General features: G+C 45.4%; 1 protein-coding gene across 6 annotated transcripts in view; it reads right to left on the reverse strand.

The window, feature by feature from the left end:
- Nucleotides 1-10,978, reverse strand: part of NPRL3 (NPR3 like, GATOR1 complex subunit) — a 41,011-nt gene extending 30,033 nt beyond the window's left edge. The window contains exons 1-4 of one of the 6 annotated variants that reach the window (XM_085074961.1): nt 10,808-10,978; nt 9,431-9,500; nt 5,107-5,145; nt 1,539-1,668 (exon numbers count right to left, since the gene is read on the reverse strand). In XM_085074961.1, coding sequence (XP_084931087.1) covers nt 1,539-1,668; nt 5,107-5,145; nt 9,431-9,500; nt 10,808-10,925 — 357 coding nt within the window. In that variant the 5' untranslated portion in view covers nt 10,926-10,978. Of the gene's footprint in view, nt 1-1,538; nt 1,669-5,106; nt 5,146-5,488; nt 5,647-5,764; nt 5,935-9,430; nt 9,501-10,807 lie in introns of those variants that run through there. The other 5 variants (XM_085074959.1, XM_085074962.1, XM_085074960.1 and 2 more) reach the window with 5 other exon arrangements.
- Between the last annotated feature and the right edge of the window lie 2,823 nt (nt 10,979-13,801).

Genomic DNA, 13,801 nt, shown 5'->3' on the forward strand with positions numbered 1-13,801 from the left:
ATGAACTCTGAGGAAACCCAAAGCAGAGGCTGCTGGGTTACTCCAGTCCCTGCCTGTGCTCCATGGGAAAGCAGCTCCATCTGGCTTCCTCCTAACTGCAGGAAAGTCCCAGATTTAGGCTGAGATGAACCAGCAGAAATGGCTGCCACATCTAGAACATTCTGGACTCTAGACTGGGGTGCCTCCTGGGGTGATAAGACACACCCAAAAAGAAGATCCTTCAAGAAGTAACCAAAAAAAAAAGTGTTTACAGCTCTTTATAATTTTATTTACCCAGATGCTATTTTATTTAGACAAATTTAAATGAAATGACATTTCATGTAATTAGGATTAAGCTCACTGGAAAGAATGTATAATAATATGTGGAGAAAAAAATGTAAATACAAATTTTCAACCTCATTTACAGCACATTTAGGAAGTTGGGCCTTTCTCCTTCTACTCCTGGCTGGGGTCCAAATACAGATCCTGGGCCAAGCTCATCACTAGCCTTGTCTGGGGCTGCTGATGGACTTGCCCAGCTTGGGCTAACTTGAATTCTGTCTTCCAAGATAGTTTAACCTTTCAGGACTGAGTCTTGATGATCCTCCATGACATTTCCTGTAGACTCACAACTGAGTTCCCAAAGTAGCATCTTTTGATGCTTTAGGCCAGCTCCTCGCTGGGATTAAAGCAGTCTGCTCCTCTAAATATCAAGCAGCAGTTACCAACAATCTGTTTCCACCTCTAATAATAGCTAGAAAGCAGGACAGAATTGGCAAGCAGACTTTTTTCCCCCTGAAAAAAGGAATGACTTAGCAAATTTGGTGAAAAATGAGACCAAAGCAGTTCGGTGACAGGGATCACTGTTGGATTCAGAAGTTACCAATGCCTACTTCATTCTTACAGTCAGTCAGGAAGAAGGAATAGAACTGGGAATATTTGGCACACCGAAGCATGTTGAATTCCCTCCTAGATTTAAGCAGGGCCTCCTCCATAGCCCAGGTAGCAAACTGCTCTCACTGTAAGCACCTAAACCACAGGCCAAGGAGGAAGGTCTCAATGCAAACAGCAGCCTGACTTGGTCCACAAGAAAATTTTAGATCTCTTTCAACATCCTACATATTCTGTCTAAGTCTCGTGGATCATCTTCAGCCTCAGGAAGAGTTAAAAGCCAAACAAGGCTGACGCAGCTTTTAGCATTTGTGAAGGTTTTGGGTGGGTTTTTTTAAACTGCCACACTAATTAGAGGTGCTAAAAGCTAACTTGCAGTAACTAAAATAGTGAGAAACAGCTTTCTGAGTTGGAGTGCCCAGTTTTACTTCTCTTTACTCGCACTGCTTCTCTACAGTAAGCAGAAGAGTTTCTGTGATCACTGACACAGCTGGCCTCAGTTTGCCACTCACTCCATTTACCTGGAAGTAAGTAAAAGACAGCTTGGAGCATCAGGAAGTGAAAACAGGATGGAAAGCCAACATGCACGTTCTGAACTCCAAGTTTCCTCACTAGAGCCAGGCAGTCTGTGAAGAAGGCAGGACCCCAGAGGGGATCTCACACCGTACCTGGCCAAGGGCATGCTGCAGCAATGTGGGATGGCCAACAAAGCGAACATTGTCAATCTTCAGTTCAAACTTTTTGCCACACATATCTGACTTGGTAGCCAAAATTGTTGCCAGGATGACATCCGAAAACCTTGAAGAGCAGAAACAGAAGTTATAATAATTTTCATAAAGCACACCCCCAAAATATTCCTCCAAATACAGATATATTTAATTCGGAAGTTTTTAAGGCGTTGTAAATTGTGAATAAATTGCTGTACCTGGAGTACCACCAATTATGGAAAATTAAGGACCCCTAAATTACATCTCTCAGATCATCACAATTATAAAACAGGAAGCATTCACGACAAAGACTGCAGGGTCATGCTCATTTAATTACATGCTCAGCAAAATACATTGAAAAGATTAGATGCAGTTTGCTTAAATATAAAAACAGCTGGAGTTAGCCATTGCCTGGATTTAGCTGCAGGTTAATGAACTTACTAAGCAACTACATATTGACACAGCCTGTCACTCAAGCACAACAGAGATCTTTAAGCCACCCAGTATGGCACAGGGGAAGGCAAGAAAGAGCTGATTGAATTAGAAGAAACACAGCCAATGCTTGTCCTTCCTTTCCCAAAGCTCATCAGTGACATTCCAAGTTCCTCACTTAACAGATCTGAACCTGTGATCAGCAGACCTCTGGCACTTTCCAAGAGATTCCTGGCCTCACCTGGGCTTTCTTATTTGATAAACCACATTCATGACAGGGCAGGCCCTTCCCAATGCCAGCCACAGAGTAACTGAATTGCTCTGGATCGTGGTGAGAAGGCAGCAGCTTTCAGACAGGAGGGTAACTATCTACAAGGTATCTGCCCAGTAAAATACAGCTACTGCTGCAAAACCAGCTAAAAATCCAGCATGACAAGGGAGGAATTCCACAACTGCTCTCTCCAATGGCCTTGCAACATTGGTCTGGTCCCTACCAACACCTGTTGTCCTCAGGGTGTCCCCTGGGACAGGGAAGCTCAAACCCACAGGGAAGAGTACCTCAGCTGCTGGAGTAAACGTATTGCTCTAGAATAGAAGCAGTGCAAGGCTTGTTATTAACAAATTCTTTCCTCATCTGATTTCCCAGAGGCTCCTATTTAACCAAATGAATTCCAAACCACTTTCTGATGAGAGTTGGGGTTTTTTTTTAAGAATGAAAATGTTTATTTCGTTTTCTGTATTTACACCCAGGGATGTGTGTCCCTGCCAGCCCATCCCCCTCCAGCAGGCAGGTATCCCAGATAACTCAGTATCACTCAGAGAGGAGGGCAGGCGTGGGTGTGTGCTGTGCTCACCTTATCTCTTGGCCACAAGTGAGCCCTCCATGGCCAGAGATGGAATTAATGTACCTTAGTCCTGCTTCCCTCTGAATTATGGAGTGCTACAGATATTTAGACAAATGCATACAGGGACACAGGGGATTTCTTTTATTAGTCCTACAGGTACTGTAGATGAAGGACCACAGAGGCCCAAGCTGCCAAAGCCCCTGGTGTTGGTACAAACAGGTCACCCTGACCACTGCACACTGCTTACATTTGGTTTATAGAAGCAGCAGCTGTGTATAAAGTCCCAAATTCCTGACTGCTCTGTTCCAAACTCCTAGCTAAGGGCAAGCAGAGCCCTGCCAGAGACTCCTGGGGCCACTGAGCCCACACTCCTCAGCCACTGGGCTGCACAACTTGGGAAGTTTGGGAGGAAAGGGCAAAGCAACCTCGAACAGGACCTGGACTGATGGTCCCTGGAGATGACATTCAAAATAGGGAAAAAAAGTCACCATGACAGCAATGAGCTTCTCCTCCTCTCTTTGCCCTGTTCAGCTGATTGTTAATTGGCTTATCATGGAGCTAGGAAGATGGTAATAGCAATGGATCCAAAAGCAGCATATGTTTTGGGGGGTGAAGGGAGAAGGAGGGCAAACTAGAAAATGTCGGTTTCCTGGTAAGAAATTAAGTTACCCTTCCCTCCTCCAGTCTTGGCAAAGGATAGCTGGGAGCTGATAAACTGATCATTATGATGACTTTTCACAAGGAACTACACTAGCAGACCTTCTAACAGATAAATGTGGTGCTGAAGGTACGAATTCAGCAGTTTCCCAGGAGAGCTCATGACACCAAGAGGCCTGTCTGCCCTGCCTTGTATGTAGCTCTTTGGGGAGGAAGAGCTTAAAAGGCTGGTTTTGGAAAGCCCTCAGTATCTTCTCCCTAGCAGGGACTTCTCTGTCTGGGAGAGTACTGGAACTGCAGCCAAATGACAAGCTCAGGGACAGATAATCCTGACATAGGTGCTACCTGATGGGTACAGGCACCTGCTATCACCACAGGCTCTCCCAAGAGTCACCAGGACTCCAGCCCCATTCCTTCCTCTGACAGCCTGGATTTCTGGTCTTGGTGTTTTTTAACCCATAGTGCTCTACAGAATTTTGACATTTCTAAGGCCTCAGGACAATAGAGAAATCGAGGGACAGTAGATGCGTTATTCCCATTACTTCAATTCATCACCTCATCTTAGAAAATGACTCTTTTACTTTAAATCTTTTAATGCACATTTTCCAGTCTCTGGGGTATAATAAGATGACCTAAAACCACTGACTTGTCAGACCCCAAGAGTTTGTTAGAAGCAGATTAGGTTTCGCAGTTGGGCAGTAACAGTCCCTTCTCCTTTAATGAGATTAGTCTGAGCATTGTGAATTCCAGAGGGAAGCAAACCTCTTCTGTACTAAGGAATTCAGCAGGCAGAAAGTAAATACAATAAACAAAAGCTTTGATTTGCCCAAAATATCCTACCACTTCTATCCCAATCACAACATAGCAACAGCACACTAAAAAGAAGGGGGGGATGGGGGAACTCAAACACAAATTCATTTTTCCCCCAAGAATGGACAGTAATTTTTTACATGCCACCAGAATTCAAAGCAAGGTTTTTATAAAGATTTTTTCTTTGAAGTATTTTAGAACAGCATCTGAGTACCTGGGTGAGGTTTATTTTAAGCAGAGACTAGGATGCCTTTCTTTTTTACTTCTGGGGCCCTGAGTTAAGCACTTTCCCTTCCACATGTTTAACCCATTTATCTGAGTGGGGCACCAAGAACAAGCAACCAGCACAGCTGCTCAAACCCAGGTCTCTAAAGAGCTCTCCATCATTACTCTGGGATTAAATAGTTTACTCACTGATCTGTACTTCTAAGCCATTTCTCCTCAGAAAGCAATTTGGTTTAGGGCTCCTGACTGGAATAACTACAATGCCAAGGCTATATTTGTTGCATTCCCAAAGACTCCCAGCTTTTTCCAATTCACAGAAGGGACAGTGCCACACCCATTCTGGATTCCCTATAGGAAGCACAGAAATGTTAGTAGGACCTTTGTAATTATCCTGGCACAAACCTTTAGCAATACATTTCCTACAGACACTGTGATTTAGCATATAATTATCTCATCATTCAGTATAAAACAGAAACCAGAAACAAAAGCACAATTAAAAGGATGGTGAGAAAAGAAAGCCATTCTAGACAAAGGTGATTGTTTAGAACGTTTGGTCTTACCCTGAAACCAATTGCTCATCAGTTAGAGGACATTGGTCTCTGAAATGGGAACATGGCCATAAACACAAAACAAAACACAACAAAAGAAAATAAACGAGGCAAGTACACAAAATACAAAAGAAAAAAAAAGAGATAATATTAAAAACTAGGATGAACTATTAAGGGTTAAACTCCTGTAAAGGAAATATAACTGTTGAGAAGAGTCAAAAGTTAATGGAAGGTGAATTCCAGGGATATATTGCAGGCTGAGAGTGACAACACAGAGAAAACAGGCTAAGGCAATTTAGTCCTTGTACTAACAGTGGCTGCTGCCCTGTGTTTTCCCACTGTACACAGCATTTATGGAGCTGGATTTCCACTATACTTTTTAATTCATGCTTACCTTAAGACAAACAGAAGAGGTTGCAGTCTGATTTAGAGCAGATCCTAAACCTCAGTTTCTTTTCTAGACTGTCACTATCATTTTCACCAAAGAACCTCCCAATGCCACCCCAAACAACCCACAGCTCTTCCCAGTTGGTGCTTCCATACCCCCACGACCTAGGAAAAGGGGATGCCCAGTGTTTCTAGTTGCAGGATTCTGCAAAGGGCTTGGCACACAGAGCCAGCACTGCTTCTGCAGGATCCACACAGAAGGTTCAAGGCTGGCCAGACTCACAGCACACACTGAGTGAAGTCCTTCTCTGCCCCTCTGTATGCCTCAGGCAATAAGGCAATTAGGAAGTGCAAGTTGAAAAAGCTTTCAAGGCAAAGAACCCAAACCCCTTCTTTACAGCAGGTGTACAGAGCAGGGCTCTGTTAGCACCTGTACTCACTTTTATATCAGAAACACCTGTTTCCATTTTAACAGTCAACTGCCACTTTCCCCCCAATTAACAAGATAAAAAATTACTTGTTTCCTGAAGCAATTTCAGGAATGTACTGAAAAATTAATCTAAGAAAAGCTTTATACTATTCACATTAGAAAGGGGAGACAAAATCAAAACCTTCAACAATTACTTAATACAAAACACAGCAGATTTCTGACAGTCATGTTGAAAAGAGAACCTAAATGGCAAATGACACAAAGGGGTGATGTTACAGGAAGGGTGTTTCAAGGAATGGGAGGATGAATGGAAAAGCACAAGCTTACAGAAAGAAAGCCTTTCAGAACAAATACAAGGAAGAACACTAGAGTCCAGTGAAAGAGGGACAGAGGAGACAGAAATGTTATCACAGGAGAACTACTGTTTGTTAGAAAGGGACATTCAAATCCTTGTTTGTCAGTAACTTGGAGTTTTTTATAACAGAAGCATTTGGCCAATTAATGACATCAGTGCTGCCAAATTTGCTAACCCTCCTTCAGTTAGTCAGCTATGCTACTAAAAATGCAAAGGCTGCTGTAACATATGTTACTATATTGTGTCTCTTCATTAGGATATTTGCTGGCTGCCTATCCCACCTTCAGAAAAACTACAAAGGAAAAAAAACCATCTTAAACCAATTTCACAAAGCATTATCTTACGTCTTCAAAGGAGTAATTGCCTCGTGTTTTTTCAGGGGAAAGAAAAAAGCCTGGCAGGCATCTCCATAAACATTGGGAGGGAGTGTATTCCTGGTAAAGCACTCAGAAACTGAAGGGTGTTTTTGAAAAGTGCAAATGATGAAAGGCTGAGAAGAAGCCAACAACGAGAGACACTTGACAAGCAATTTGTTTTGACAGTGACAGTCTTCTGAATACCTTTTTTGTTGCACGGCCACCACCAACACACCTCAAACACTTTTGCTGCTCAACTTGCTTTTCACAGGAAGTAAAATATGTATTCTGAAGACCCAAACACAGTTCCACTGAGTAGAAATTAACACAAGCAAACACACTCCAGTAACCTGGAGGGAGGATTATGATTAATAGGCTGCCATTGTCTATAGAAAAAACAAAAAGCATAACAATGACCAGGAAATTGAGACTGGAGGCTAGAAGAAATCCAATTATCTTATTTTCCACATAGAATCCAATATTCTATATGGAAATTGAGTTAAAGCACCTAAACTGATCTAATTTTGTCCTTTCTGAGACCATGAAGAAATACATACACCTCAATTGCTCTAAGAAAGGTCAGCTCCAAAGTAACTGATCTGGGCTCCAGCAGCCCAGGGAAAAAGCAACAGTAAACCTTACCTAGGACACAACTGGTGCTAGATTGCTAATAAATTAAAGACAGCCATAAAAAAGAATTAATCCAATCCTCCTAAAAACTATTGCAGCTACAAGATAAATCTGAAATAACCTTTGTACTAAACGTGCAGTGGGAAAAACCCAACCCTACAACATTATCAAACTTGCCATACACCACCAACTCAACCTACCAGTCTGCCCACTCCACAGCCTCAATTTGTGAAACCAAAAACATCCACAGATGCTACTGACATGCAGGGATTTAAAGAAACCTTTTTCCTTTTTACTGAAAGGTACCACTGAAGAGGACACATTTAGCTGCTACACCAGTTGTGTGGGATGCCAGGGACTTAGAGTGATGATTACACTGCTGTTGGGAAAAAGCTTTCAGTAAACAAACTGGAAACAAACACAATTTTGAAAGGGACTTTTGAATTTCAGAAGGCAGATGCCCAGCCATGTAAGCAGCACCAGCAGTGTGCTGGATTCCAGTATCAAACATCTAGAAGAAGCAACTTTCAGAGCAACAGAAATGCTGCTCCTCTTCTATTTCCCCTTCATAGGCATGGCAGATACAGACAGATCTGAATAAATTATTTTAAACACCAAAAGTTTAGTAACAACTGCCTGACCAGGAGAGTAAGCATGAACTTTCATGTCCAGCATTCTGGACACCACCACCACAAAATAATCTAAATATTTGTTTAGGTAACATGTCAGCACATTCAATCTTAAAACCCCTTTCAGGGAAACACCAGCACTCTTCTCATCTGACCATCATTTGAAATGATAAAAGCTTTTCCTACATCACTGCAGCAACCACATATTGTATCACACTGATTCAGCAACAGGCAACATCCAACAAACACAGCCACACATTAAGTGCTTTGTCCAACCTGCCAAAGTGGCAGAGGCAACAAGAATCAGTGTCACACAGAAGTTGGTATCATTCCAAGACCACCTTAATCTATCTAGGGAAATACTGGAGCCCGGGGTTTGAACAGCAACCAACAAAATCCCTGGGATAACCAGCAAATGTGTGCATTGAGCCCTCCTGCCATCCACAGCCCAGTTGGAAACCCCAGTCACCAGCTCCCAAACATACAAATGGTTTGGTCCCACAGGAGCTGTGCCCTGTCTATAATGCACTCACTGAACACACAGCCAAAGATTGCATTTGAATGCTTCAAAGGAATCAGAAGAGACAGGAGATACAAATGACCTCAAGCAAAATGTGTTTTAGTAAGATCCCAGTCCTGGAAAACCAAACTAACTGAGGATGTTTATGGTCAAGTGGGTGATTTGAATTTCAGCTAAACCATTCTCAGTCATAAAGTTAACAACAAGCTTATATTTCTTTTTGAAGGAAAAGTGATGATTACTTAGTTGGTACTCTTATATAAGAGAAGAGCAGCAACTACCCCCTTTTACTAATATTGGGAATTAAAATACATATCACGAAGATCTGCAACTGAAATATGGGCCAACAGACAAAAAAACTTCTTCTCTCCCAGATTTCTCTCATATAGAGTAATGATAAATTTAGAGCTATGCAGCAGATTTCAAATGCTCTGCAAAAACTAATTAGAAGGTCCATCCATACATACACACATGCTGAACACCACACTGCCTATTTTCAGTGCGTTTGTTACCCACTGATTTCCTGTACTTAAAAAACTCTCTTCGAGTCTCAGTTTCCTTTTGAGCCACTGTGTCACTCCACTGACACAACGGCAGCTCTATCTGGAGAAACAAAATTAGTTATTCATTAGTGCACAGCAATTCCACACGACCATTACATGAGCTAGGGAAGAAGTCGAGGCAACTGAATAATATATCCAGTTAGAACTAGGCAGGTGAAGAAGAGTGGGATTTTGCCAAAGGATTAATAATCCTAGTTTTGAAATGGTAATATTGCCTTTTTAATGAGCACAGAATACCTGACCTATACCTTGCCAAGGAAACAACAGATTCAGCAACATTCCTTCACAAGACAGTCCTCATTACTAAGCACTAAGTTGCTCATAACTTAATATTAAAGCATTTTTTGCCAGGTTGTCTTCTACACAGTCTGAGAGAATGTGCCTAGGAGCTAGGAGGCAAGACAGCAGGAGGCTGTCTCTCCTCTGTTTCAAAATCTTAGGCCAGGATTAATGTTTTCCCTCCTACCTGGAGTCCCCATCTTGGTCTTCTGTAGTGTCACCAGAGCCATTCACAGCGTATCGACTCCTTGGCTTGTCTGAAGCAAAGAATAAAAATAAATTTACCCAGGAACAATCTCCTTAATGGGTGTTTGAATGGTTTTTTTTATTCTCACTCAACATAAAAAGAGGAGAAAGAGGTTTTATTCTTCAAGGGATGAGGAGGAAGAAGTGAAACATTCACAGAAACTGACACAGGTAACAGTTTACAGTTCAAGAGTGAAAAGTAAAATTCTGACCAATGCATTTCTCTCCTTATTGCTCAGGTTTTGGGACAAATTATAATGCTCCTGCAGTGACATGAAGGGAAACCCCTTACCAACAAAAAGCAGAAAGGGGCTGGCAGGGAAGCAGTTGGCAAAAAAAATCTTTTCAGATTTTACCTATGAAAGTGAAAAGGGATTTAGAGACGATCCTCTTCTCATAAAGACTCACAACCTAAGCAGGGGAGTCAGAGCTGTCCTGGCACACAGCAGTTAGCACACACCCCAATTCACACAGCCTCATCACCCCACAGCACCTCTAGGACCTGCACTGACACTGGTCCCAGTCCAGCCCCAGGCACCGTCCTGGATCAGGAGCTTCAGAGGAAGAGATGCAATCAATGCCGACACCTGAACAGTCCCATGGTCCTGTTTGCCAGGAGAAATTAAACCTCCCCTAGCCACACTATGCAAAACCACAGACTAAAGTTTCATAGTTTCTACCTATCATTGGTTAAAGCTTATAGTGTCTTCTGAATCCCTTCTTCCAAACCAGTGCCTTCCTTCTCATCCTGCCTCCTCCTTCCCCTGCAGCGCCCAAAGCCCACGGGATTCACCTCACCAGGAACAGCAATAAGGTGGACAATGACACTGATGTGGCACAATTTACGTGGGATGTGAGGGTCCCAGGGCACCTGGGGCAGTGATGGCACCTGCAGGGGCTGAGAAGGACAGAGTGCCACAGAGGGTTGTGAGGGTGTGTGTCAGGTGCCAGGCCCTCATGGACAGTGTGAGGGGTGCCAGGTACCCACCGAGACTGTGAGGGGTGAGGGGGGAACGGGAGGTACCCACAGAGAGTGTGAGGGGTGAGGTGGGAATGGGAGGTACCCACAGAGAGTGTGCGGGATGCCAGGTACCCACAGAGGGGCTGAGGGATGCCAGGTACCCACAAAGGGTGTGAGGGGTGTGTGTGGGATGACACAGACAGTGTAAGGGGTGCCAGGCCCCCATGGACAGCGTGAAGGATGTGGGGGATGTTCCGGACCCCGACGGGGGTGTGAGGGGTGCGTGTGGAGTACCAGCCCCCGGGAGGGTGCCAGGCCCCGGCGGAGGCTCCTGCGGCCCCCGGCGTCGGCACTTACTGTCCTGCGCGGCGGGGTGCTCGGCGCCGCGCTGGAACGGGAAGCGGAACAGCAGCTTGTTGCCGCGGCTGCCCGAGCTCACCAGGATCACGCTGATGGGGCTGGTGCTCTCGCCCATGCCGGCTCGGCTCGGGCTGCCCGCAGGAAGAGCCCGGCCGCTGCGCCTTCCGCTTCCGCCGGCACACGGCGGCTGCTACCGATACCCGGCGGGGACAGCGCGGCGGGGCTGCGGCTTGGGACCGGGGCTTCCTCTGGCCCTCCAGCCACGGCCCGTGCCCAGGACAGCCCAGTGCCCCCAGCTCTGACCAAGCACCTCGCACAGCCCCATCCCCAGTACAGCCCGGCATTCCCAGTTCTGACCAGCAACTCGCACCCCATGGCACTATCCCGCCCAGTATTGCCAGTTCCGACCAGCAGCTCACACACAGCCCCATCCCCAGTATAGGCGAGTGCCCCTAGCTCTGACCAGCAACTCGCACCCCATGGCACCATCCCCAGTGCAGCCCAGTATTCCTAGTCTGAGCAGCACCTCGTACTCCACGGCCCACCTAGAATACAGCCCAATGTCCCCTGCTCTGACCAAGCACCTCACACAGCCCCATCCCCAATACAGCCCAGTATTCCCAGTTCAGAGCAGCACCTCACACACAGCCCCATTCCCAGTACAGCCCACTGTTCCCAGTTCAGCCCAGCACCTTGTGCATCCACAGTCCCATTCCCAGCACAGCCCAGTGCCCCCAGCTCTGGCCAGCACCTGACACATACATTTCCTCCATCATCCCAGTGTCCCATGGACATTGCTCCCTGTTCCACTGGGGCAATAAACTCCCAGTTTATCCCAGTGGTTCACATGCCTGCAGCCAGCACCTTCGAGCTCAGCCCAGTGCCCCCAGCATGGCCCAGCACCCCAGCTCAGCCCTGTACCCACACAGGGCACAGTGCCCCAGACCTGGATCCTTCCCCTGGGGCTGCCAGATCCTGGGCTGCCCACTGCTGTTAGTTGGCAGCTTTGGGTCATTTGTGAGCTTTCAGCCAGTTCAGTCATCGACTCCAGAACTTGTCCTGAGAGCTGGTGGCAAAGAGCAGCCAGGGCTCATCACACACCCTCCCCCTGGGTTATCAACCTCATGAAAACAATGGACAGGCACTGGAATTGCCTATGGACTTGTCTATGGAATTGCCATCCCTGGAAGTATAAAAAAACCTGTGGATGTGACATTTTGGGACATGGTTTAGTGGTGGGCTTGGCAGTGCTGGTTTAATAGTTGGACTCAATGATCTCAGAAGGCTTTTCCAGCTTTAATAATTCTGTGATACCAGGGTGCCTGCAGGAGGGCAGCTGTGGAAGTCAGACCTGTAGGCTCCCCATGCTCACAGAAAGGCTGGCTCGGGCTTGTTGCTCATATTCACAGCTCTGACAAACCCTGCCTCGTGGTTCCTGGGCTTTTGCTCCTACCTCTGCATTAGGAAGGGTGATGTTACTCCCCTGGCAGCAGTCTTGGTGCCTTCATCTTTTTTTGTGTTTAACCAAGATCAGAAGTTATCAGCAATTATATTAGAGGATGCCCTGGGGTTTAATGCAAATTCTTCTATATTTCATTGCATTACTTGGACACTCTGAGATATCCCCACTCTGGGTTTTGTTCTGCAGTCCCCCCAGGGACACAGGGCAGAGGTGGGTGGCTGAAGAGAGAGATGAGCAGCCCCAGCAGGGTGTAATCTGCAGGGCCATTCTGCACAAGGCCAGTGATAATAATTGAGCGAGAGAAGCTGACACTGAGGGGAGAAAGTTGTCATGGGGTGATTAAAGACCAGTGGTATTATCAGAGCAGAGCATTCCTCGTGCACTAGCACTGGGCAGTCACGTTAAAATTTCAGTGTGTCTGCTACAAAATATAATTTTACTTCCTTAAATAATAAATTATAGGCCTATCTGTCATTCCCAGCTCTTGGACATTTAATTGTAGTTAGTCTCATAGTTTAAAGCAATGATTGCAAGTTCTTCGAGCCCTGGTAGGAAATGAAAGACTACAGGCAGGATTTAGACTCCACTTTTCAGACTTTCAAAATTTAACATGCCTCAAATATTTCAGAGTTAGAGCAGATGTATGGGCTCCCTTATCCACAGCATTCTCCTTGAGAGGAAGGCAATTCCTGTGGATAATACAGGCCTGTGGGGAAAGTTATCCCTGATCTCTCTGTGATGCCAGTTGATTGCTCACTGGATCTACAGTCAGGGCTGACAGAAATTAGAATTCCACTTTTACAATTAGCTAACAGGCCTATTGTTCACTTCTGTTTAAAATGGGTTCTGGACTAGCTTTTGGAACAGGATTAAAAAATACCTACATTAATTAAAAAAAAAGTCACCTTTGGTGCTTTCATGACAAAGATTCATTGTCTGCCCAAGGGTGGACATTCTGCTATGGGTCTGTGGATCATCATGAAAAGCAGCAGCAAGAGAGGAAGGCAGGTCTGGTGGGGATTCCCAAAGGCCATATCTTCACTACTGGCCCTGTGACAGAGGAACAGCAGTGATCATGTTGTCTAGCTTTTTGAATTCCTGAGGCCAGGACCCGCTGTGTCGCTACCCCATGGGCAGCTGAAGTAGAGGGATGAGGAATTTGGCTGAGAGGTCCATGCAAAGCCAGAGACAGTCATTTTCCATGTCATGTGTTGAGGATCAGGCTTCTCCTACCAGGCATGTTCCTGAGGAATTCCCACAACCATTGCCAGCACTGCCCTGATCCTGGATGAGCAATGAGCACCTCCTGTCAAACCACTGTCACCTTTTGGCTGCTCTGGCTTTTGTGATAGTGCAGGAGTAACTCTCAGAAAAGGAATTCAAATTTCATAATGATTTCAGTGATGATAAATCCTCCTGTGCAGACATCACTCTGTGTGCACACAAACCTTAATCCTGCAGTCACAGAGGACCGATGTTCAGGTTACACAAAATAGGAAGGAGTCCTGATGGTCTGTGCCTTATCCATG

This window comes from Lichenostomus cassidix, chromosome 14, assembly GCF_008360975.1.
Source record: "Lichenostomus cassidix isolate B80296 chromosome 14, HeHo_3.0, whole genome shotgun sequence".
Classification (NCBI taxonomy): domain Eukaryota; kingdom Metazoa; phylum Chordata; class Aves; order Passeriformes; family Meliphagidae; genus Lichenostomus; species Lichenostomus cassidix.